Here is a 23,201-nt window from a genome sequence, read left to right on the forward strand (position 1 = left end):
GCAGGGTCAGCACCAGAACAAGTTTAGCATGGGGGCATTATGTTGTAGCCAGTGGATGATTACAACACAAACAAACCATAGTATTTTTGATACACCCTCTGCCATATCTGCGATATATCTGCAACAAGCTAGCTCAAATAAAGTTCACCCCACATGATACAGCGCTGAAGGTTTGCACAGCTGCTGTTTGCCAAGCCCAATGACAGGCAGAGGTTATGCCTGTCAAGCAACGTATAAGGTGGCACCTGTGAGCACATGGGCTCATGCAAATTGTTCAATATAGTCAGTGTAGACCTTGCTTCACTGTTGCTTTATGATGAAGTTTAAAATCTTTTTCTGTTAATAAAAACAAAAGGTATAAATTGTGATGGATTTGCTCCCACTCCCTATTAATTGACTTTTTAAGTACATTTTCTAACTTGCCTACAAAATCACATAACAAAAATCCTCAGTTACACAATTTGTTTGCTAGCAGGTCTCTGGTTACAGAGTTGAAACTGATGGAAGAAGGTTAAGAGCTTTAAGTTGGGATCTTGGTCATAAATATTTTCATAATATGTCTAAGTGTATAAACCAAACTAAAGTGTTTTAATTCAGCATAGTACAAAAGTTAAATAGAGCAGCACAAATTGTTTTTACTTGTTAGTCAAATTTATTTAGCGTTGGGCATACTATGATCGGTGTGTCCAAATATAAGGCAAATCATTTCAAAAATTTGGAAGATGTATTCTTCTTGTTATAGGCCAGCTGAAAGCTAACAACTCTCAGTTGGTTGAAGAGGCAGTGCAGGCTCTGAAGAACCTTGCACAACAGTGCAGCGACCCAGTTGCTGTGGAATCTGTAGTCCGTCACCTTTTTGCAATCCTAGGAGGTAAGAAAGTCTGCTGTCTTGATTTCTGCTGTGGATGAGTAGTCACTTTGCTCTATACTGTATGTACATTTTTTTTTCGTGTCCTCTTCTCTCCCATTTAGGCTCAGAAGGGAAGCTGACAGTCACTGCCCAGAAGATGAGTGTTCTCTCAGGTATTCTTGTTTAGTGACTTATGCCATCTATTTGGTTATGATAATCAATTTATCTCTGATGTTAATGTGAATTGCTTGAATTGAAAGTGCCTCATATTAAAAGAGTACAGTGTTATTATTTAATGAATTTCTGACCAACTTGGAACATGTTGCTTCCTTCTAGCTCCATGTGCATGTATCTATCCCAAAATCACAAAAATGCTATGACAAATGTAATGAAAATGTGGTGATGCTATAGAAAGAAGAAAAATGACAGATAAATAAACTTGAGGGAAAACATCAGTGTTTATTAGTATAACTTTCATGTTTGCCACTGCTCTGAGAGCGTGCTCTATGCGGATGCCACCCATAACCAATGCGGTGGGATGACCGCAGATCGGTTGCTGTTCTGGACCGGAAAAAAATACTTTTTTCACATTATGAAATGGAAAAAGTGTGACAGACTTAATGAAGATGCAAATGCTGTTTTTAGCTGTTGACTACCTGTACACATGGATGCATACTTGCTCTCATGTTTGTTATCTGTTTTGCTCCGTAGACCTCCTGGCATAAAGTTATTTAGTGCTGTAAAGCACTCTTTCACATGACGATGGAGTTTGATGGGGACATTGTGGTTAATAGAGTGACTTCTGGGAGGGTGTGGTATTGGTCATTGAGCATCACCAAGTGCCATCATATAAACGATATTGTGGTTGGGATGGGGGGGTTGACTTGTGGATTTTTGTGAGTAGTGGGTACTTTACCAAAGCTGAGATAATAGCTGCGATGCTATTCAAAATGCTGCATTTGGGTGTGTGTGAGCGGAGCAATGCAACAATAGCTGCAAGGTAGTTAAAAGGTACGCAGCTGCAGCTTGTAGAGAACATAGCTGTTTACCCGTTTCAATTCAGAACAATACACTTGACTGTAAAATTGTCTTTTGCATTGACCAAGAAATGCAGGAACTGGTATAATGGAGGAATGTTTTACTCATGGATGTGCATGTTAAAGAGTTAGCAGCTCCAGTAAGATCTTCATTGTTTGACTGATGTCTTTATCCAAGGTGATTTACAAAGTTTGAAACACAATAAATTACATCTCTTTTGTTTTTACAATAAGAGCACAAGCAGATTAATTGACTTGCTTGTGGTCACATGGTGTCAGTAGTAGATTTCGATCCCACAACCTCAGGATTTGAAATCCAAAGACAACCACTACAACATACTGCCTGCCAATAATATTAGCCCTTGGTTGTAAAGAAATGGAAAACAAAAACAGCAAATATTGTATAGATAAAAGCACGTATCTGATTAACGGACAGTACTATAAATGATGCCCATTATCTTATAAAGATTCCCGGGTGAAGGCAGGTAAAACAGCTAGTCAAGTATAAATGTAGACCCTATCTAAATCTCTGTATTGTTCCATTCCCTGTAGGAATCCGGAGCCTAAGCTACCATACAGTTTTAGTTCCCTCCAGTCAGATTCTCAGTGCCACTGTGGCTGAACTCTTCATCCCGTTTCTTCAGCAGGAAGGTAAGAAGTATTTTTTGTTTTATTGGATAGCAGGTTGTGCTTGACTTGAAAATACTTTTGGAAATAATTAAGCTGTCTACACATGCTAAACACAGCCTGCATTCTAGGTCAAAAGTGAGCATCTTTTACTACTCTGCTTACAAAGGGATTAGCCATGTAATATATGAAAATTGTCTGAAGTGTACCGACTGCTAAATATTAGAATCTGATTATATTATTACATAGTCATACACCATTTACTAATGTGTTCTAGTTTTTGCAGTAGCCATTTTGATAAATAACAAGTGCAATAGTGAGTGGCATGAAGGCACATGGATGCTACTTCACAGCCTTGGGTTATAATTTAGGGCCTGGGCACTGTCTTTGTAGAGTTAGAATACTTTCATTATGTCCATGTGTGTTTTCTTTCAACATCCCGAAGTTGTGCACATTAGATTTTTTGGTAATTAAATAGGATGGGTGTCCATTTGCTATCATGAACTTGAGCCCTGTCCAACTCCAGCGTTAGCTACCACCTTGTACTCAATGGTATTTTCCCAGTGACCCTAAGCCATTGTTGAATTGGTACTAAAATCTTGACTATGGTACCTTTATTTCGCTTTCGTACCACAGTACCGGCAACAAAATGGGAGTGAAGTAAATGATTGACAAAACCCCATCTCTCACAACCGGCACATTCACAGCTGCTTAGACATCTCAAGCCTGCAAACACACACAGCTCTATGTTCTGCTGCATTCCCCAAATCATTGAGGAGCTGCCCCCCCTTGGTGTCTTCAGTTCATTTATCTATACTAATAAAAGGCAAAGCCCTCACTCACTCACTGACTCATCACTAATTCTCCAACTTCCCGTGTGGGTGGAAGGCTGAAATTTGGCAGGTTCATTCCTTACAGCTTCCTTACAAAAGTTGGGCAGGTTTTATATCGAAATTCTACGCGTAATGGTCATAACTTGAAGCAGTTTTTCTCCATTTACTGTAATGGAGATGAGCTTCAACGCCGTGGGGGCGGAGTTTCGTGTGACATCATCACGCCTCCCACGTAATCACGCAGCACATAGAAAATCAGGAAGACCTCAAAAAAGCGCTGAAGAAAACATGCATTATATAATTGAGAAGGCAGCGAAACAATAAGAAGCGAGCGAGTGACATACAACCATATTCATGAGTTCTGCTACTTCGGAAACAAAGCACAATGTAAACCTACACTTTAAATTAAGTTCATAGACAGGCTGCCGCTGGCGTTTGTAATTTAGTGCCTGTCCATATAAGGCCGTCCGTCAGCGGCAATCCAATAGCAAACTGCCACGGGTAAATATTCACGGGTGAAGGACTGTGCTTATGGAGAGGAAGATGAGATGGTCAGGGTGGTGTTTGGCACAAACTCAGCGAAACTGCGAGAGAAAGTTTTAAGTGCCAGGACTAAGGTAACATTAAATAAAGCTATGGACATAGCACGAGATGGCACCAGCACAGCTGGGAACCTTCGATGCAAGTACACCGAGTGGCTCACGTGAACTGACGCAGTGCACAGATAAAAAGCAACAGTTCCAAAGAGCACTGAACAAAAACCGAATTACACAATTGAAGAGGCAGCAAAAAATATGAAGCGTCTGATAAGCATATTCATAAATGCAGCTACTGTGGAAACAAAGCACACGGTGGAAAAGTCAATGTCCCGCTAAAGGAAGACAGTGTAAAAAACCCGTGCATGCAGTGTGTCAGGTCTCAGATGAAGAAGACGAGCTGTTTATTGATGCAGTAAGAAACGAATCGATGAATGAAACCTGTCATCTTTACAACGATTGACAAACACGGAATGTAACTTGAACACAACACATCCTACAAATACGAACCTGATTGAAAGAAATAATGATAATCAAATCCTTGATGACAGCAACACTCAGTAACACTCACAAAACAAATACTGTATATTGACAGTCATGTTACGTTATTTTTAAAATGTTCCCTTTTCTTTTCTACCTTTTTAACACACTACTTCTCGCTGCGATACGCGGGTATATATATATATATATATATATATATATATATATATATATATATATATCCCGCTCTACATACTCGAATAATGGATACTTTATTCGCCATCAATGATTGTTTTGGTAAAGCCATACTCAGTGTATTCATTAGATGAACGGTAAAAAAGTAAGAGCGAGGAGAGGATGACTCATTGAGGCATGCAGGCTGTAGTGCGTCAACTCTATCTGAATTGCGCGATCACATTTGAAAAAATATATCTTTTCAAGTTCTATTTAGTCCATATGTGTCAAACTCAAGGGCGCGGCCACATCCGACCGGCGTGTAATTATATCCGGCCCGCGAGATCATTTTATATACTGTATTGTTGTTATTAAAGCCCGGGTATATGAAGCGCTGGTAACACAATAAACTACAGATCCCATAATGCAGCGCTTCAGCTGCCTTGCCGAACACTTACCGCTTACTAGAGTTTTTGCGCACTGAGTTTGCACGGCGCTTTGGTGACTTTGAAGAACAAAAAAAGTCCGTCTACATGCGTCTCGAACCTTGTGCATGTTTGGTAGCACATATCTGTGTGAGAAGCTCTTTCCAGTGATAAAGAATAACAAAACAGCACACAGGAGTCGCCTCACTGATGAGCATCTGCAATCCATCCTGAGAATCTCCACAACACAGAACCTCACACCAAACAGAAACGAACTTGTGGCCAAAAAAAGATGCCAGGCGTCCAGCTCTAAAATGACATATGAGCAAAGACAACTTAATGATTTGATTTGTTATTGCACGTAGGAGCGGGAGTCAACCGTTTTAACAAACAGCGTATTGCACTGATACGAAATAGCTGTGTGTGTATATATGTAGATATGTATGTATATTTATATATATGTTTATATATATGTGTGTGTATGTATGTATATATATATATATATATATATATATATATATATATATATGTATTTGTGTGTATATATGTGTGTGTATATATGTATGTATATATGTGTATATGTATAGATATGTATGTATATATATATATATATATATATATATATATATATATATATATATATATATATGACAACAACACTCATCACTCACAACAGTGACAAAACAATTACATTGACAATCAGGTTACGTTATTTTCAAAATGTTTCCTTTTCTTTTCATTGCTTCTTTAACACACTACTTCTCCGCTGCGAAGCGCGGGTATTTTGCTAGTATAAATATATATGTTCAAATAGCAGAGTGGTTTGATGGTGGCGAGTCTCCCTTGGTGATCAATGTTACATAAAATATGTATATTACAGGTGCCGGTCATAAAATTAGAATATCATGAAAAAGTTGATTTATTTCAGTAATTCCATTCAAAAAAGTGAAACTTGTATATTAGATTTATTCATTACAAACAGACTGATGTATTTCAAATGTTTATTTCTTTTAATTTTGATGATTATAACTGACAACTAATGAAAGTCCCAAATTCAGTATCTTGGAAAATTAGAATATCAGTTAAGACCAATGCAAAAAAAGGATTTTTAGAAATGTTGGACAACTGAAAGGTATGAACGTGAAAAGTATGAGCATGTACAGCACTCAATATTTAGTTGGGGTTCCTTTGGCCTGGATTACTGCAGCAATACGGTGTGGCATGGAGTCGATCAGTCTGTGGCACTGCTCAGGTGTTATGAGAGCCCATGTTGCTCTGATAGTGGCCTTCAGCTCTTCTGAATTGTTGGGTCTGGCGTATTGCGTCTTCCTCTTCACAATACCCCATAGATGTTCTATGGGGTTAAGGTCAGGCGAGTTTGCTGGCCAATCAAGAACAGGGTTACAATGGTCTTTAAACCAGGTACTGGTAGCTTTATCACTGTGTGCAGGTGCCAGGTCCAGTTGGAAAATGAAATCTGCATCTCCATAAAGTTCATCAGCAGCAGGAAGCATGAAGTGCTCTAAAATTTCCTGGTAGATGGCTGTGTTGACCTTGGGCCTCAGAAAACACAATGGACCAACACCAGCAGATGACATGGCATCCCAAACCATCACTGACTGTGGAAACTACACTGGACCTCAAGCAACGTGGATTCTGTGCCTCTTCTCTCTTCGTCCAGACTCTGGGACCTTGATTTCCAGAGGAAATGCAAAATTTACTTTCATCAGAGAACATAACTTTGGACCACTCAACAGCAGTCCAGTCCTTTTTGTCTTTACCCCAGGCGAGACGCTTCTGATGCTGTCTCTTGTTCAAGAGTGGCTTGACACAAGGAATATGACAGCTGAAACCCATGTCTTGCATACGTCTGTGCGTGATGGTTCTTGAAGCACTGACTCCAGCTGCAGTCCACTCTTTGTGAATCTCCCCCACAGTTTTGAATGGGTTTTGTTTCACAATCTTCTCCAGGGTGCGGTTATCCCTATTGCTTGTACACTTTTTTCTACCACATCTTGTCCTTCCCTTCGCCTCTCTATTAATGTGCTTGGACAGCCAGCCTCTTTAGCAATGACTTTTTGTGTCTTGCTCTCCTTGTGCAAGGTGTCAATGGTCGTCTTTTGGACAACTGTCCAGTCAGCAGTCTTCCCCATGATTGTGTAGCCTACAGAACTAGACTGAGAGACCATTTAAAGGCTTTTGCAGGTGTTTTGAGTTAATTAGCTGATTATAGTGTGACACCAGTTGTCTTCAATATTGAACCTTTTCACAATATTCTAATTTTCCAAGATACTGCATTTGGGACTTTCATTAGTTGTCAGTTATAATGATCAAAATTAAAAGAAATAAACATTTGAAATACATCAGTCTGGGTGTAATGAATGAATCTAATATACAAGTTTCACTTTTTGAATGGAATTACTGAAATAAATCAACTTTGTCATGATATTTTAATTTTATGACTGGCACCTGTATATCAAAGAATTTTATAAATGGCTCAACACAAGGTGCTTGAAATTGACCATTTACTTCTGCTACTGAAATTAATGAAATGCTAGTACCATGCTGTTTTAAAAATTGAGTTTTTTGGTACTTTTTCACAACTTTTACACTATGCAACCCTTCCCTCAACTGAGTGACATAGTTAGAAAATAGATATATGGACAAATTTGATACTTTTATTGCTGCAGTGAGTGTTGCATTTATTGTTTTTATTTATTTAGTGTATGCCGTCATCCAGGGTGACTTACAAAATTTGAGACACAGTTGGTTACATTTGTTTTTCCAATTGGAGCACAGACGAGTGAAGTGGCTCATGGTCACACACTGTCAATAGCAGGATTTGAACCCATAAACTCAGGGTTTGAAATTCAAAGCCTTAAACACTGCTAGTCATCTTTTTCAAGAATAGTTTATCTTTTATTAAACTAAAATTAAATTGTCTTTTTGAAGTAGAATAGTTTAAGACCCATAATTTCAGTAAGTGGGTCTGATACCATTGTTATAGCTTCTGAGAACATAATGCTAAGACTTCATTTCTTGAACTTTCAGAGTGATGCATAACATAATTTTGAAAGTAAAATATCCTAAATATAAGTGTTCAGAGTATATTCAATTTAGAAATGCTTTGATAGGTGCTTAGTAGAGCAAATGAGATACACGCCATTGTAAAAAAGTAAAAAAGAAAAAATGTTTTTGGTCCTAGTTCATGAGGGTACACTCGTCCATGCAGTCTCTGTTCTCACACTCTGGAGTAGAAAGTTCAATACAGAGGTTCCAAAATCCCTTATGGAGTGGTTCAAAAAGGCATTTTCTCTGAAGACCTCCACTTCGCCTGTACGGCACTCTTACCTGCTGTGCATGCTGGCTGCCTTCAAAGGTGAGTTTCTTTTTATAATATACTGTTCATATCTGCATATCCTTTTGCAGAGCCCCTAGAGTTCAGTAGTCCCTTTTTTCTAGCTATTACAACTTCAGCTATTCAAATGATTTAATGGCTGGTGTCTTTAGGTTAAATATACTTTTTTTAAAGTGTTTGTTTGACAGATGGTCCATGTCACAAGTCTTCTTAAAATTAAAATGTTTATATAATTAAACAAATGTATTTACCAATTAGGTGGGCAGTATTTAAAAACAAATTGTTCGCCTTCAAAACAATAATCTGTATCTAGGTTGAATTAGATAGATAGATACTTTATTAATCCCAAGGGGAAATTCACATAATCCAGCAGCAGTATACTGATACAAAAAAAAAAATATTAAAGAGTAATAAAAATGCATGTAAAAACAGGCAATAACTTACAATAATGTTAGCGTTTACCACCCTGGTAAATTCCCCGGGTGAAATTGAAGAGTCGCATAGTGTTGGGGAGGAATGATCTCCTCAGTCTGTCAGTGGAGCAGGACAGTGACAGCAGTCTGTCGCTGAAGCTGCTCCTCTGCCTGGAGATGACACTGTTCAGTGGATGCAGTGAATTCTCCATGATTGACAGTAGCTTGCTTAGCGCCTATTGCTCTGCCACAGATTTTAAACTGTCCAGCTTCATTCCTACAATAAAGCCTGCCTTCCTATCAAGTTTGTCCAGGTATGAGGTGTCCTTCATCTTTATGCTGCCTCCCCAGCACACCATCGCGTAGAAAAAGGCACTCGCCACAACCGTCTAGTAGAACATCTGCAGCATCTTATTACAGATGTTGAAGGACGCCAACCTTCTAAGAAAGTATATTATAAATTGTTTATGGAAGTGGAGAAGATACAGGGGTCATTTTAATTACCAGTTAAATTTATCACCTGCAAATTTACCAACTCCTAATAATCATTATTTTTTGGATGTTCATTTAAAAAAAACGGTTTAAAATAAGTAATTTTATTCCAGAAAACCTGCCATATAATTGTATATAGTGAACAGCAATATTGATTTTAATGCTGCATTAATCTCCAAAAATCACTTTAATATCACCACCACATCTCTCTGTGTAGTAAACCTTGAGTGGTCCACTTCTAGAATCTTAACTGGATAACCCATACTTTAAATTTGTCATGTTTAGTGTTCTGACACCTTTTGGTTTAGATGGCAAAAATAACTAAATAATGAGAACTTGCAGAATTTGTTCTGTTTTCATGCTTATTTTCCCATTTTCTTAGGGGACACTTTACTACAGGCTAAGGATCTTCTTCAAATCTTAATCCAGGCTGTGGAGAAGGCCTCTTCTCAAAGCACACAGGTTCCATTAATCGCTGAAGGAGTGGCTGCAGCTGTTCTGATCTGCAAACTGTGTATCGTGGATTCATTGATTGGTAATGCTGGGTTGCATGTAAACCCCTAAACTGATGTGAAATTTGAGCCAGGCATTTATAGTCAAAGCAGAAATTTTGCAAAGGATATGTCAATCCTTGTAAAAGGAGTATCTTAATGAATGCCAGAGAGTAACAATATGTTTTGGCTTCCCACAGTACCATGGTATAGGAGTTCCTTAGTTGATTCTGACCTGATCCTGTTATTCTTTGTAGAGTCAAAGCTGTCTGGTTTCTGGCAGCTGATTCTGGATGAGAAAAAGCAAGTTTTCACTTCTGAGAAGTTCCTGTCTGTTGCTTCAGAAGAAGGTGAATGATTTATAAAAGGAGGCAATGCTGCAAATCTGTTTGCAATTCCATTTCTATTATAACCATTCTATCATTTTGTAATATGTGTTCACTGAAAATGCACTATAGGGTTTTAAAATTAGTATTTTGAAAATGTATCACAAAGTTCAGTTATCCCTTTAAAATATGCATATCTTGTTAGTCATTACCATTTTAGGTCTTGGTATGTGCAGTCATATATTGCCCTACAAGCAATCATTTTTAGACATTCTAATCTGATTGGTGTGGGTGAAGGGATTGAGCAACATTTTTGGAAAAAACTTCCAGGTTTCTTGCCTGATAAAAATTCTGTGTTCAACTTCCCTGTTCTCCTGTGCTTACTTAACTCCTGTATTTGGCAGGACGAGGTTCTGACAAATTATATAGTAATGGCACTGCAAGAAAAAACCCAAATTAATGTGTCATTAAATGTTTAGATTTATCTGCATATTTTGAGAGGAAGAAAGTATTCTTTAGGTAAAGAGAAACATTTTTAACATAACTGAAATACTGTATCTCTTGATGGTTGAAATTCTTAGAAATGTCTTTTCTGAATTTCTGATATTAAGAAATTAATGAATCATGCACATTTCCTATCAAACACCTGTCTTCATGGAGTGTTCTATAATACTCAAAACAAGCTTTTTTTTTAATATAGTATGATTTTGTTTCTTTTTTCCTGTAGCACTGTGTTCCCTACTGCAGCTGGTTGAACGACTCCTACTAGACCACCAACACAGGTTCCCTGAGAATAAGGCACAGTAAGCTGATTTTTTTTTTTTTAAAACATTGCGTACATGTTGGAAAGTGACTGATCACAACATTTACACTGTATTAGTTCAATATTACATTGTAATTAAAGTGAACATGCATAACATTTTACATTTGATTTGTCATTGCTTGGGTTTCAGTAATGTTTGCAGCTTGTTCGCTCCCTGATGTTCTGGAGAGGCTCAGGTTACATGCACATGCACTTTAAATCCGCCATTGACTGTGAGTCGCTGTGCAAGAGTGAAATACGGTAGCTATGGCGGCCTATTTCACAATTGTTATCATGAATACATGCAGGCACTCCACCAGCTAGTCATTGTGGACACAGTAGCAATTCGATTTCTCAGTAACACTATCAGTGGTTTGTCAGGCTAAAAATTTTAATTCCTGTGTGTGTGAGGTAAATAGTGAGTGTGACATTACTGGCTGTGGGTAGCTGGATTTCAACTGCCAAAAAGCCTTTGTGTTTGTTATTCTACTGCCATAGACATCAAATGAGTGATATCCTTATCCTTGGTGATTTTGTATGAGAGCTAGTCTTTACAGTGTTTCTTTGCTAGTGCAATCAATAAGCTAAGCTATTGTAGTCTGACCCTCACATATATGCTGCCTTTGGTATTCTTGCATACTGTTGCATTGTTTCCAGTGAACGTTTTCACTTAGAATGTAAAATGAGTTTAAGCCTATCTTAAATATGTCCATCACGTGCTTATGTAAATGTACAAAATATCTGTATCATGTATTAAAATGCAGCATGACAGTTACAGTTCCCAGTTCATATTTAAATTATTTAATTTAAAAGTTTATCCTCTTAAACTCCTTAATATAGTGTAATCTTTTTTACTGCTTTATTAACATCTTCAGCTCAGTTTGCTGTAATGGAAATGAGTTAGGCCCCTTTTTAAGGCAGTTTATTCAACATGAGGCCATTGGGTTCTTTGCTTCCACACCCCAAGCGATTTATCTATAAATGTGGACTGTAATTTGAGAGTACACTGCTGAGCCTTTATAATACAGAATTAGAATAATGCTCAACATGTACCTATTGCCAGTTTTACTGTAATCTGAGAGCCTTAATTTTGAGTTTACCATCTGAGGAAAGAGAGAACAGTGCAGGAAAATGCACTGTTTAACTACTGTAATGTTCTGACTTGTGTGTGTTTGTAGGTTGTACCATCGTGCCTTGGTTACTATCCTATTATCAAAATCTTGGAATGTTCGAAAACAAGCTCAGCAGACCACCAAGAAGTTACTTGGTGCTTTGGGTGGGATTAGATTGGCTTATGGAATGCTGGAGGAGCTCAACACTTTTCTGTCCTCACATAAGGTGTGTTTATTTCTTGCTTAAATTCATCCAGTTGAAGTGTAATAATTACTCTTATTAAATATCCTAGAACAGCGTTTGCCTTTTGATTTTCACCTCTTAATAATTAGATGTGCTTTATGAATTTATACGTCTAATTCTGATCATAGTTGGTCCTAAGTGTGGTGTTAACTATTACTTTCAATTTCTGAAAAGGTGATGTCCTTGGATTCGCTTGTTACGGAGTCAGGAGATGCGTCAGATCTTGCTAAGACTTATGTTCCTCCTCGAATTTTGCTAGAAGCTCTCTGTGTGATCACCAGTGTTCCAGGGCTAGAGGCTGATCCCATTGAGGCAGAAAATTTGGCTAGAGAGATCCTCCTTCTAGCACACCACCCTTCCATAGGTAACATATATCGTGTTTACAAGTTCTGTGTAATTGTTTCATTTTAGTTTTTGATGTTATAAAGCAAATTATATACTTTTAAAAATCATAATCTCAACCCTGTGTTAATAATGCTGTAAATCTTTTCAGAGGCAGCACAAAAAGATTTATGGCCAGCCATCTTATCCCGTATGAAGATTGATGCAAAAGAATTCATCAACAAGAATTTAGATACTCTGTTACCCGTCATTACAGCCAAATCATCTGTTTCCCCAGTAAGAAGTTTTTTTGTTTCCTGTTAAGTAGTAAATCTAATTTTTGTTTCCTTGTTAGCAATAAATCAAGTGGTGTTGGTGTTTTTTTTTTTTTTGTTTTTTTTTTAAATTTAGGCCTCCATGAATGCTGTGGTTTGCTTGTCAGCCCTCTCGCCACTCAAGGTGCTGCCTCAGCTGTTTTGTGTTATCACTTCTACTCTGAACAAGCAGGATTTGCTCCAGGTTACACGGGAGGAGTATGCCATTATGCAGATGCCAGAGGGGGAGCTGTATGATAAATCCATTATTCAGAAGTTAGTGTTTTTTTTTTTTACACTTTGCATTAACATTAAGCTAATTGCACAATGACTAAGATACATTAAATTCACAGTTCGTTTCAGATTCGTTTATGACTTTTTTTTTTTTGTCTGGGTTCACTTTTGCATCATTTAACTCTGGGGACTGTACTTCTTATCTTATTAACACCTTACTTGTCTAGCCCTAGCTTGCCTTTTTTTTTTTTTTTAACTTTTGTCCTCATTCTGTTTAGTATCCTTAACAAAATGTGTGCTATGAGTAAACATGAAATCCGTGTAATACTTGAGGAATTAAAGGTAATGTAACAATCAAAAATATCATTAGCAATTTGATTAGCATGGGTTTTTGTCCCTGGTTGCAACAAACAAGCACAATAAATTGAGAATAAATGACAAAAAGCACTGCAGTAGTCCACCTAGCACTCTGCCAGATAATAACAAAGATTAAATAATCATGCAAGCTAAATGTACGTATTATACGTATTTTGGCATTTTACTTTCTTTTACTGGTATTGTCCTCCATTACATTAAAGCAACTACTTTGTGTGTTTTATTTTTGCTGTCTGTACCCTTGGTTTGTGGTGTTAAATTTGGTGCAGCCTTGAAAAAGTTAGGACCGTTCACATTTGTAGTTGGATAAGGTTACAGTTGCCTAAGGTTGGCCTAAGCAGCATTTTAGAAAGGGGTCTATAGTCCTTTGTTTTGCTGGCCTCTGACTGTGACTGTAGAGGAAGCCTGTTATATATACTCTGTCATATTCTGCACCTTGTTCATGTGAGTTAGTGGGCAGATGTTCGTAGAATACCTTGTGGAGAGAGACTAAATTATCTCTTCCAATTGACAGCACTTTGAATGAAGCAGGCAGGGTTTGCAAGTCTGGTGTGCTTTCATTAATCTGAAGAACTATGGGAAAATGCTCATCATCTGCATTTTCCTAGAAATCAGAGGCTCTGTTTTGTTTGTTTATGCCCCTTTGTCGCTAACAACTCATAACGGAAAGTGTTCCCCATCAACTCTCAATAGCTAAGCACAGGTTTAATTCTTTTTTGCAGTGCTCAGCAAGAATGTGCAAAGAAAGGAAACCTTAAACGTGAGAACAAAGCGTATTCCTTCAAAGAGCAGATAATTGAGCTAGAATTGAAAGAGGTAAGCAAAGTATTATTTTTAGTGATTTTTTTCGCCCCCATAAATTTAACTTACTTCATATGCTAGGGGATATACAGCATCATTGTTTTCTAATTTATGCTCTTCTGTTTTAGGAGATTAAAAAGAAAAAGGGAATCAAGGAGGAGGTGCAGTTAACCATTAAACAAAAAGAGATGATTCGGTTGCAGCTAGAAAGAGAGTCTGCCATTAGGAAGAGCCTTCAAGAGGTATGTGACATAAAGTTGGATGGTCATATTATAAAATTTAGATTTAATTTTTTTTTTTTTTTCCTCCCTCCTGTTGAAGACCTTAGTACAGCGCATACATTTAACTGGAGTCTCTACCTAGATTTGTTTCCATTTTATCCCCATGCTGTTTTATATTGGATGCCCATATTTACATTTTTGCTTCCTTGTGTTCATTCCACAGATGGACCAGGAACTAGAGTCGGTGCTATCTCTTTTAGGTGCAGTAGTCAAGAAAAAGCTCCCTGGAGTGTCTCATCAGATCCCATTAGTTCTTCGCTCTTTTCTGCCACTCTTTCGATCTCCACTTGCAGCTCCAAGAATTAAAAAACACTACCTCTCTTTGATAGACTGTGTCTTTCAACCCCAACAGAGAAATTTAGGTTAGTTTTACTAACTTAAGGGATCTTTGATGTTTGTGTTTTTCTGAATATTTTTTGCAAGATATTTTGATTCAAGACAGAACAGTGGCCTTGGCCTGTCTTCCAGACGCCTAGCAAGTAAAGGTACTTGACAAGAATAACATAGAAGTAACATCTCCTCTAACCAAGACTGTTAGGTTGTTTTTCTCCAAATTACGTACTTCTTTATAATTTTTGGTATTTGTTCATTTCTTTAAGGTTTGTTGGTTGGCCATGTAACCCTACGTTTAATGAAGCCAGCATGTGATTTAGATGAAAGATGGTGTGAAGAGGATCTTGGCAAAGCCACAGTCAGAGCAGTGAACCTGCTGCATAGTCAGACAGTTGTACACAGAGATGTGAAGGGGACTTCAGGTGAGTAATTTATTTTTCTTTTCCTCTGAGTTTGTTTTGCTCAGTAAATGTATCTTGTCCTCGGCTATTCTTGCTGTCATATCTTGTGTCCTTGCTCATTGCTAAATCTGTGCTGGTCTTTCTTGCAGGGTGTCACTATCTCAGTGCTATAGGCTTTTCTGTACCATGGTTGAGGTTCTAGCTGTGAATGGACTGTTTCTTTTCCCTGTCATTTGTTGTGTACCTGTCTTATTCCTCAAGTCCATCATGTTACTTGGGTTATGTCTGTAACACGTTCACATGCTTCTGTTAAGCCTGTGGTCTTAAGCTTACTCTCTTGGTGGCCACATATTTTGAAAGTTTTTATCCCGGATTCAGAACCCTTAATTGTTTTATCCTTGACAAGCAGTTAAACAATAATGGTATGATGAAGTGCAGGTACAAGCATTTTGATCGTTTTTTTCCTTTGTTGCATATTGTCTTGGTGATCTATTTAGTTTATAATTGTGTGTGTGTTGTTTTTTTTCTTCAATGTGAAATAAAAAAAAAAAAATAATATCCTGCTGTAAAATGTGTGACCCAATCAGGAATAATCATAAATCAGAGTAAAATTCTATACCAACGCATCCTAATTTTGCAAAACTTAACTTACAATAATAAAGTTTTAGGGCTCCAATGAATTCCCTTCTTTTCCACTTGAATCATCTACAGATGCCTCCCCACTCGCGGGGCCAGCCTTTGCTTTCTGTTTCCCATTCCTCAAAATCATCCTTACTGAGACTGTAAATAAGGATGAGGAAGAGGAAGCCCTTTTGGTGAAAGCCCTTCAAGTCATCAGCCAGCATGCACAGTTGCGATCCTGCACAACTCTTCAAGATCAATTTGTTGATGAGGTGAGTCATTTGAAAATTGCTGCCCATTGAGTGGGCCAATTAAAAGGGTCTCAGCAGAATAGCTAGTGATGGTTCAGAGTTGATTTGGCTATAAAAGATGTGCTAATGTTTTACTTGGTTACTTTTTAGTTTACAATACATACATTACAAATTAGTGAGACAGTGCTATTCAGATCAGATAACTCCTTTCATGCCTATTTAGAGAGTTAAAAAAAAAATTAAAAATTTAGAGATTCATTTTAATATTAAATTTGGTAAATTCACTGAAATGTCTGTGAACCAATTAGATACCTTGCCACCAGTGATTTTTTTTGAGTGAGAATTGTGGGTATTGAATTCCCCTTTTTAGGTTACTGTTGTTTTTTTTTTTTAAAATTCATTTACTATATTTGTTGTAATTAACATGAACACCCTGGCAACCTTTAAGCATTACCTGCAATTAGGTGTTTTGGCAATTAAGAAATGTCATTAATGAATCTAGTAGTGGCCTAATCTATGAAATATCTGGTGCTTATTGTATTTTGGCATTTTCTCTATTTTAACTTGCTTTTCCTACTTCTGTTTGTATCTCTCTTCCTTTCTAGAATGGTCCAGAATTACTTCCCAGGGTTGAAATGTTGCTGCTTCTGACACGTGTCATTGGTACAGGAAGTCCTTGTTTACAGGTACCAGGTGGTGAAAAGTTTGATGTGCAGAGGCCTTGTTTAGCAGATTCAGCCCAGACATTTTAAAGGAAAACTGTGTGCTCACTGCATAATGCTTTTCTTTACTATTAACAGAAATTAAAAAGGTTTACCTCTTTTGTTTTTTAAAGCCTCATTATCTGTCTTTGTGCCTGTGTTTTTTAGGTTCTGGCTTCTAATTCACTGACTTCACTATGTGCTAGCAGTAGTGGAGATGAAGGTTGTGCCTTTGCAGAACAAGAGGAGATAGATGTACTGTTGCAAGCTCTGCAGTCTCCTTGTTTTTCTGTTCGGGATGCAGCCCTGCGAGTGAGTAACAGTCACCATTAGAAGTGCAGTGTACTGAATCATGAGAGTCAGAATTTCAAGAAAGTCTATTAGAAATCATCCAGCTAAATGATCAGTTTATCATCGGATTCCTACATTTTAATAAGTAAATAAGCTTTAGAATCTCTCAACAGCAAGGGGCACAAGTCGATTGTCATGTTAGGCAGTGTCACCAGTTGTAGGGTACGGTATGCTCATGCACACAATAGATTTTATAACCCATTTGGGGCTACGGTCTTAAGTTACAGACCGGTGCTCCAAAATGAAGCATGCGGAAACTGAATAAATGCTTTGGTTTTCCATACCATAATTCAAAAGTGATATCTGTTTGTTTTAAACGTCTCTTTCCCAGGGTCTGCTGGAAATGGTGATGGTCTTGCCTACCACAGACACAGATGAGAAGCATGGCTTGGACTTGCTGCGAAGAATCTGGGTAGCCCGATTTGATGTGGAAGAGGAGGGCCGCTTGCTGGCAGAGAAGTGAGAGTCTTGGGTTAAAGGGGTGGTGAAGTGGGAATATTCTTCAGACTTAATCTCAAATATGCATGAGTTAAGAAAATTGCAGAGCGAGGGTTAATATGCCTTATATTTAATTTTTTTTTTTTATTATTTTTAACTGTTTTTATAAAGATAAAAATGTGCTCCTTTTTAAGCACATAGATTGTAGGGTGATAAAAATGTGTTCCTTTTTAAGCACATAGATTGTGGGCATTTGCAACCATTTTTTCATTTTATGTATTTATTTTCTTCTTTCTCCTAGGCTTTGGAAGGCAATTGGCTTAGAACTTCAGGCTAGTCTGTGCTCACTGCTCATTGAAGATGTGATTCATTATGAAGAGGCTGTCCGGCAAGCAGGAGCTGAGGCTTTGTCTAATGCTGTGGCCCAATACAGACATCAGGCTTCTGATGTCATGATGAAGCTGGTGGAACTTTATCAAGAGAAACTTTATGTGGGTTTCCCCTTGCTCTGTACTTCACATTCAGAACAGTCTTGTTTTTTCTCTTTTAGTTTAGTGCTTATTAAATCTTGTCTGTTTGGGGTTAACCTAGTTAAGTTCAGATAAAGTAGTTTTCCCTCTTTTATGTCTTCCATCAAAGTGGGCCTTTGTAGAAATTTTGGCGAAATGTATTATTTACTATAACTGGACATAGGTTTTATTTAGAAGACTTTTTTTTTTTTTATTGTTTTGTCTTCACTTGTAGGCTTATGGAATAGAACTTCCTGTTAGTAACTGACGAGGAGGATAGGAAATGCAAGGGTTAATCGTGTATGTTTTATTCAAAGGAAATGTGGGACAGTAGGCCAATTTATAGAATGCTTAACATCTTTGCTATTATATTTAATTCTAATACAGAGACCTCCACCTAAGTTAGATGCCCTTGGGCGCACCATTTCCGAAATGCCACCAGACCAGTGGGAAGCCAGGTAAGTAGTTTAGGTAGCTTGATGCAGAATTATTTATTGTATATTGTGCTGTTCTTAATGTTATATCTCTGTTACAGATGTGGAATCGCTTTAGCCTTGAATAAGCTTTCCCAGTACCTGGACTGCTCCAGAGTTACACCATTGTTCCAGTTCTTTGTCCCCGAAGCACTTCATGACCGCAGTGCTGAAGTTCGAAAGTGTATGTTGGGAGCTGCACTCTCTGCCCTTAACACTCATGGAAAGGTATGATTTCATATGTTTTTTTTAAAAAAAAAAAAAACAGCCCATAGTTCTCTTTTCTTCATGTATTTCTGCCTGTTTTTAATGGTGTTTCTGTCCTCTGCACAGGACAATGTAAACTCTTTATTGCCAGTCTTTGAAGAATTTCTTAAGAACGCCCCTCAGGATGCCAGCTATGATTCTGTCCGTCAAAGTGTTGTTATTCTGATGGGCTCTCTGGCAAAGCACCTTGACAAGAGTGACCCCAAAGTCAAACCCATTGTGGCCAAACTAATTACAGCTTTGTCCACACCCTCCCAGCAAGTAAGTGTAGTGTTCCAAGGTACTGCAGTTCATTAAAGTGGACATTTGATATCTAAGGTCCTCCTGCATGTATTGTTCTTGCCATCTCTTGTGTTTCAGTGGTACAACTAGTGAAGCTGCATTTCTTTTGACTTTTTCAAACTTAAGGTTTGGAAGCTCTGCTTTTATTTATTTATTTTATTTTTCTATGCATTGCTTTCCTGTAGGTTCAAGAGTCAGTGGCCAGCTGTCTTCCTCCTCTTGTACCTGCCATTAAAGAAGATGCAGGTGGGATGGTTCAGAAGCTGCTGCAGCTGCTTCTTGAGTCAGACAAATATGCAGAACGGAAAGGAGCAGCTTATGGGCTTGCTGGTCTGGTCAAGGGGCTTGGGATACTTTCCCTTAAACAGCAGGAAATTATGACAACTTTGACAGATGCTATTCAAGACAAAAAGAACTTTCGACGTAGGGAAGGTAATTGTTTGCTTTTATGTTTGTTGTATGTCTGTGATTATTTTGGGTTAGTGCATAGTTTATGTTTTAGTCTTGTTTCTCATCTCATAGTCTTCACCCCTTCCCTTTATGTATGTTGGTTTTCTTCTGAATGTCAGTTCTTGGCATGAGAAATATGTAATTTCCTGGTGACCTCTTCCCATCACACCTAATTCTTTTGGGTTTCACAGGAGCACTGTTTGCCTTTGAGATGCTCTGCAACATGTTGGGAAAGCTCTTTGAACCCTATGTGGTGCATGTGCTCCCTCATCTGCTCCTCTGCTTCGGAGATGGGAACCAGTACGTCCGTGAGGTAGGCCTGCTAGGGCAATGCTCATTTGATAACTGGATTTGATTTGGTCTTGTGAATGACAAGGTGTGTTTAATGTTACCCATGACATTGTTTTTTTTTTTTAGTGTGGCACTTTACATTGTATTGGTATATACCGCTGTATAATGAGTTTTTGTCACAAGACATATTTTAAACCACTTTTTAGAGTGCCTGTGCCAGTTTTTAATATCCCTTTTTGATGTTCTAAATACTTTAATTATGAAAAGAAATAAAATAAAATTCAAAGTAATAATCTTCTTACCTAAAAGTTCATGAATATAGTGCATCCGGAAAGTATTCACAGCGCATCACTTTTTCCACATTTTGTTATGTTACAGCCTTATTCCAAAATGAATTAAATTCATTTTTTTCCCCAGAATTCTACACAACATCCCATAATGACAACGTGAAAAAAGTTTACTTGAGGTTTTTGCAAATTTATTTAAAATAAAAAATCTGAGAAATCACATGTACATAAGTATTCACAGCCTTTGCTCAATATTTTGTCGATGCACCTTTGGCAGCAATTACAGCTTCAAGTCTTTTTGATTATGATGCCACAAGCTTGGCACACCTATCCTTGGCCAGTTTTTACCCATTCCTCTTTGCAGCACCTCTCAAGCTCCATCAGGGTGGATGGGAAGCGTCGGTGCACAGCCATTTTAAGATCTCTCCAGAGATGTTCAATCGGATTCAAGTCTGAGCTCTGGCTGGGCAACTCAAGGACATTCACAGAGTTGTCCTGAAGCCACTCCTTTGATATCTTGGCTGTGTGCTTAGGGTCGTTGTCCTGCTGAAAGATGAACAGTCACCCCACTCTGTGGTCAAGAGCGCTCTGGAGCAAGTTTTCATCCAGGATGTCTCTGTACATTGCTGCAGTCGTCTTTTTCAGTTTAGATGGCCGGCCAGCTCTAGGAAGAGTCCTGGTGGTTTCGAACTTCTTCCACTTGGGTATGATGGAGGCCACTGTGCTCATTGGGACCTTCAAAGCAGCAAAAATGTTTCTGTAACCTTCTCCGGATTTGTGCCTTGAGACAGTCCTGTCTCGGAGGTCTACAGACAATTCCTTTGACTTCATGCTTGATTTGTGGTCTGACATGAACTGTCAACTGCGGGACCTTATATAGACAGGTGTGTGCCTTTACAAATCATGTCCAATCAACTGAATTTACCACAGGTGGACTCCAATTAAGCTGCAGAAACATCTCAAGGATGATCAGGGGAATCAGGATGCAACTGAGCTCAATTTGGAGCTTCATGGCAAAGACTGTGAATACTTATATACATGTGATTTCTCAATTTTTATATTTTTAATAAATTTGCAAAAATCTCAAGTAAACTTTTTTCATGTTGTCATTATGGGGTGTTGTGTGTAGAATTCTGAGGGAAAAAATGAATTTAATCCATTTTGTAATAAGGCTGTAACATAAAATGTGGAAAAAGTGATGAGCTATGAATACTTTCCGGATGCACTGTAGTTTCGAAATTTGTGACTTGATTTAGTGTCAGTCCTTTGCTGCTTCCATCTCCCTGATTTTTTTATTTTTTATTTATTTATTTTTTTTTGCTTGTCTGACTTTCTGTGTCTTTTTCCTCAATCAGTTTCTATTATGCTGTATTTATGGCATCTAGGTAATTGCAAGCAACCTCAATAAAGTGGGTTAACTGTAACCCATTTTTCCACATTTTATGGTAGAATAGGCCGCATTATCATAATGCATGATAGCACACTTTGGGCATTAACCCTGAACCTGGACTAATTCATGAAAGTTCTAAAACCTCAACCACATCAAACACCAGCTTTGTTAGGGCTAGAGAAAAGAGCATAGCACCAGCCAAAGCCATGCCTGCCAGTATCCTTCAGAGTCATTTCAGTAGAAACTGATCAATAGAAGTCAATCCAGGCAGGTAACTTGTATTCCCTGAGAGAGTCCATATAAACTTATTGCCATGCCAGACTTTCCCATCTGATCTGCATTTAATATATACTTTCTCCTTATTACTTTTTCATTTATTCAATATTTTTGGAAGGTCTGTGGTAAAACTTGACAGTAATTTAACCTCTCTCCTTTTTAACAGACTCTGCTGTTTAAAGTTAGTAGTTGATGATTGTTGATGGGTTTTAAAGAGTTTTTTAAAAAAAATGGGCAAGTGCAACTGATGCATTTTTTTATTTTTTCCAATTGCCTAACTTTAAGTTGACCATAATTGGAAATTACTAAAATGAACCAGGGCACACACCTCCTAGGTGATTTTTTTTTTCCTAGAGTATCTCATTTGTATAGGCCTTTGCCAACTCTGTATATACAGTTCATTGAACAATTATTTTTGAATGAAATTCATCCTGCTGTAACTCGGGGGCCTTAATTATAACCACAGGCTGCAGATGATTGTGCTAAAGCAGTGATGAGAAACTTGAGTGCCCATGGGGTGAAACTGGTTCTCCCGTCCCTTCTTGTTGCTCTTGAGGAGGAATCATGGAGGACAAAAGCAGGTAAATATTACATTTTTCAAAATGTATAAGAAGAAAGTAGAATTGAATGCTTTAGTCCTTAATTTCCTTTGGAGTTTATTGGTTTTAATCTGTAAAGCTGCCAAATGTCATTTCTCCATTTGTTGTTCTTCTCTGTGTCTCTGTTTAAGGATCTGTTGAACTTCTTGGTGCCATGGCATACTGTGCTCCCAAGCAGTTGTCCTCTTGTCTCCCAAATATTGTGCCAAAGCTAACTGAGGTGCTGACAGACTCTCATGTCAAGGTGCAGAAGGCTGGACAACAGGCTTTGCGGCAGATTGGGTCTGTCATTCGCAATCCAGAAATTCTTGGTGAGCAAGTTGGCACTTTAGGGCTTCATTATGAAGTGTTAAATTGAGGAAATGACTGAGTTATTTTTTTGTTTTTTTTTTTTTTTTCCCCAGCTATCACGCCTATCTTGTTAGATGCTTTGACTGAACCCTCCAGGAAAACCCACAAGTGCCTGCAGACACTGCTGGACACAAAGTTTGTCCATTTTATTGATGCACCATCCCTAGCTCTCATCATGCCTATAGTCCAGAGAGCCTTTCAAGATCGCTCTACAGATACACGCAAGATGGCAGCTCAGATCATCGGTAACATGTACTCCCTCACTGACCAAAAGGTGTGTAGCTGATCTTAAAATGATTAATTCCTTTGAGAATTTCATGTGATTTAGACAAGAGGCCTAAGCTACTTAGGAAACGGGCACAGTATGCCTGACTTACACAAAAGTGAACTGAATTGTGCCTTTA

At 38.0% G+C, this 23,201-nt stretch overlaps 1 protein-coding gene across 2 annotated transcripts in view; it reads left to right on the forward strand.

The window, feature by feature from the left end:
• The window catches only part of gcn1 (GCN1 activator of EIF2AK4), a 46,954-nt gene that overhangs the window by 8,379 nt on the left and 15,374 nt on the right, over positions 1-23,201 (forward strand). For both annotated transcript variants that reach the window (XM_039771628.1, XM_039771629.1), the window contains exons 11-38: positions 743-871; positions 973-1,023; positions 2,440-2,538; positions 8,168-8,341; positions 9,608-9,760; positions 9,974-10,066; positions 10,770-10,845; positions 12,023-12,182; positions 12,375-12,564; positions 12,694-12,818; positions 12,933-13,111; positions 14,167-14,260; positions 14,374-14,487; positions 14,690-14,888; positions 15,126-15,281; positions 15,972-16,153; positions 16,738-16,818; positions 17,002-17,145; positions 17,516-17,643; positions 17,924-18,113; positions 18,519-18,589; positions 18,667-18,832; positions 18,938-19,132; positions 19,339-19,585; positions 19,795-19,916; positions 22,314-22,428; positions 22,578-22,757; positions 22,851-23,071. In XM_039771628.1, the coding sequence (XP_039627562.1) occupies positions 743-871; positions 973-1,023; positions 2,440-2,538; positions 8,168-8,341; positions 9,608-9,760; positions 9,974-10,066; positions 10,770-10,845; positions 12,023-12,182; positions 12,375-12,564; positions 12,694-12,818; positions 12,933-13,111; positions 14,167-14,260; positions 14,374-14,487; positions 14,690-14,888; positions 15,126-15,281; positions 15,972-16,153; positions 16,738-16,818; positions 17,002-17,145; positions 17,516-17,643; positions 17,924-18,113; positions 18,519-18,589; positions 18,667-18,832; positions 18,938-19,132; positions 19,339-19,585; positions 19,795-19,916; positions 22,314-22,428; positions 22,578-22,757; positions 22,851-23,071 (4,034 nt within the window). The remainder of the gene's footprint in view (positions 1-742; positions 872-972; positions 1,024-2,439; positions 2,539-8,167; positions 8,342-9,607; positions 9,761-9,973; positions 10,067-10,769; positions 10,846-12,022; positions 12,183-12,374; positions 12,565-12,693; positions 12,819-12,932; positions 13,112-14,166; positions 14,261-14,373; positions 14,488-14,689; positions 14,889-15,125; positions 15,282-15,971; positions 16,154-16,737; positions 16,819-17,001; positions 17,146-17,515; positions 17,644-17,923; positions 18,114-18,518; positions 18,590-18,666; positions 18,833-18,937; positions 19,133-19,338; positions 19,586-19,794; positions 19,917-22,313; positions 22,429-22,577; positions 22,758-22,850; positions 23,072-23,201) is intronic.

The sequence above is a fragment of the Polypterus senegalus genome, chromosome 12 (genome assembly GCF_016835505.1).
Source record: "Polypterus senegalus isolate Bchr_013 chromosome 12, ASM1683550v1, whole genome shotgun sequence".
NCBI lineage: Eukaryota > Metazoa > Chordata > Cladistia > Polypteriformes > Polypteridae > Polypterus > Polypterus senegalus.